The following is a 2,356-nucleotide window of genomic DNA, read 5'->3' as shown; positions in this document are numbered from 1 at the left end:
GATCGCTATCGTTAATGTATGGTATCCTGCGCCAACGGTATGGAGATGCGCATGCATCGGCACTCAGTCGAGTGGGAGATACAATCGCGCTAGTAAGAATACCGTTGGTGAAAGCCGCCCTGGTAACGTTGAGAGTAGCGGCCCTTCACTAAGTGAAACACAATGTAACCCACGATACACTGCTAATACATGCGCGCCTGTTGTTTCTGGGGGCCCGAGACCTGCGGGGGCGAGAGGCTCGCTGCTGCCCCCCTGGGAGGCTGCATTTCACCACGCCCGTGTTTTTACTGTATCTGCAGGGGAGGGACATGAGAAGTACAGAGAAGAGTTTGAGTGAAGGGAAGAGGACGGGATGTTGAAGTAATATTACAAATAACAGCTTTTATTTCCTGTCAGTCTTCATTTTAGAACTTTGCTGTTGGACTTCCAGCCAGGTAACTATGTAAATAGTATCTAACTGCTTGATATTGTGTTAGCTGTAAATGGGCCGCCTGTCAATAGTGTTCTGTTTGTCAGATAGTTTACAGATTGTTATTCTCGACGGTCAACCTGAATATTTCTACTCTTTAGTTCCGTTTATCAGTTCTAGACAATGTGTTATATTTTGGTTACAATGTTTATTCTTACACTTTCTAATTTCTTAGATTATTGCTATTCATGTTATTTCTTTATGCCTATCCCCTGTGTGCCTTGGCAATCAAACATTTTGGGATCAATAAAATATATCCTATCTTATCTTTACCTGTGTGGGGGTGAAGGGGGATCGGGGGGAGTGGTTGAGGCTGGACCCCTGGCGTTGGGAGTTGAAGTTGGCGGCGGGCTGAGGTTTGACGATGGCGGTGAGCTTGTGGCAGCTTTGATCCACCCTCAGTCCGTGGGTGAGGTTGATGAGGGCGCAGGGGGGGAGGCGGTAACCACGGGGAGACTTAGTCCTGAGGACACAGGACCATTCAACCGTCAGCACTCACACGTCCGCTCTTAAAACATTCTGGTGAGGAGTGGGAGGCTTTTCCCTACTGTATATTTTACAATTAGATTCTGTGATCACCTGATGTTGAGACCTCCAGCAAACTCATCGTCAAAAAGCACCTCGTAGAGAACCTCGGCCTCACGCTCCGCTGGAAGACAGTCACAATATAAACTTTGAGTATTATAGTTTATATGTATATTCTCTCCTTTATATTCTGGACATGCAGGATGCCCTTAAAAGGTGAAATGTGTTACATATGACCAGAGTTTTAGCTTAAATAAATGAACCAACATTATTTACAGAATGTGAAGATGTTGACGTTATGTCAAAGACTTCAATGTATTGTGTTGCAGAGATGAGTTAAAAAAATTAATCCTGTTTATCCATTTATAATAGGCATGTTTTTAAAGTCAAACTACAAATGCTACTATTAGTTACTATGCTACTACTAAGTATCTGTACCCGAACACAAGTCAAGATCTCAATATTTATCATAGCCAACAATAGACTTGGCCTTATAAAAGTGCCTTATAAGGTTGATGAAGACAGTGATTGGAGCAAAATCTCATATATCAGTGATGATGTCGATTGATGATCCCATCGGGCACAGCACAGCTCCTTGTAAAATGCCCAATGTACTCGATAACAACGGTGTGGTCTGACTTTATTAACCTGGGGCAAAATGTCTTTATCGGTGTCATTTCCTTCCCATTTTGCTGGTTTGTTTACAGGATTAAATCGAGCATTGCCCACCTTTTGTTGATAGCGAGGTGAAAGAAACAATAACATGAGAAGCATGAAAGAAATGACAGTGTGTCCTCACCTCCTTGAATGCCGATGATGGTCCCTCTGCATCCCAGGGGGACGGAGAAGCCCTCCCTGGTGTTGATGATCCGGTCAAACAGGCGGTACTCTGAGTCAGGGTCCGGCACCACACCCTGGTGTTGCTCCATGGGCTACACACAAACATTCATATGTTCAATACAAAACCAACTGGCATTTATATTCACAACTTTCTTTACATTACATTTATTGTTTAGTCAATAAGTCATAAAATTGCCTTTGCCATTTCCAGATGCTAAATAAAGCTAAACGCTACATGTGCATTTTTCTAGGAAATTGAGCAATAAGCACATATGCCTTTGCATTTTGTCTGAATGTGTCATTATTCACTCACCCTGAAGAGCAGATGAGGCTTGACTGTCACTCTGACTTTCTTGGTGCTCTTCTTCACCTGAGAGCGGGACGGTGAGAGAGAGGAAGAGAGGAAGAGTGTGTGAGTTCACAAAGAGAGCTTCTGATACAGTAACTGTAGGAAGAGTGTGTGTGTGTGTGTGTGTGTGTGTGTGTGTGTGTGTGTGTGTGTGTGTGTGTGTGTGTGTGTGT

General features: G+C 43.7%; 1 protein-coding gene across 1 annotated transcript in view; it reads right to left on the bottom strand.

Annotated features, from left to right (window-relative positions):
• LOC104963513 (5'-3' exoribonuclease 1-like) overlaps positions 1-2,204 on the bottom strand; it is a gene marked incomplete at its 5' end in the record, with an annotated part of 9,142 nt that extends 6,938 nt beyond the window's left edge. The window contains 4 exons of the mRNA XM_010792117.1: positions 743-932; positions 1,049-1,118; positions 1,794-1,926; positions 2,148-2,204. Coding sequence (XP_010790419.1) covers positions 743-932; positions 1,049-1,118; positions 1,794-1,926; positions 2,148-2,204 — 450 coding nt within the window. The remainder of the gene's footprint in view (positions 1-742; positions 933-1,048; positions 1,119-1,793; positions 1,927-2,147) is intronic.
• Between the last annotated feature and the right edge of the window lie 152 nt (positions 2,205-2,356).

This window comes from Notothenia coriiceps, unplaced genomic scaffold (genome assembly GCF_000735185.1).
Source record: "Notothenia coriiceps isolate Sejong01 unplaced genomic scaffold, NC01 NC01_scaffold00001719, whole genome shotgun sequence".
NCBI classification, from domain to species: Eukaryota; Metazoa; Chordata; class Actinopteri; order Perciformes; family Nototheniidae; genus Notothenia; species Notothenia coriiceps.
Note: the sequence above shows the minus strand (reverse complement) of the source record. Positions and strands in the feature narration are given on the sequence as shown.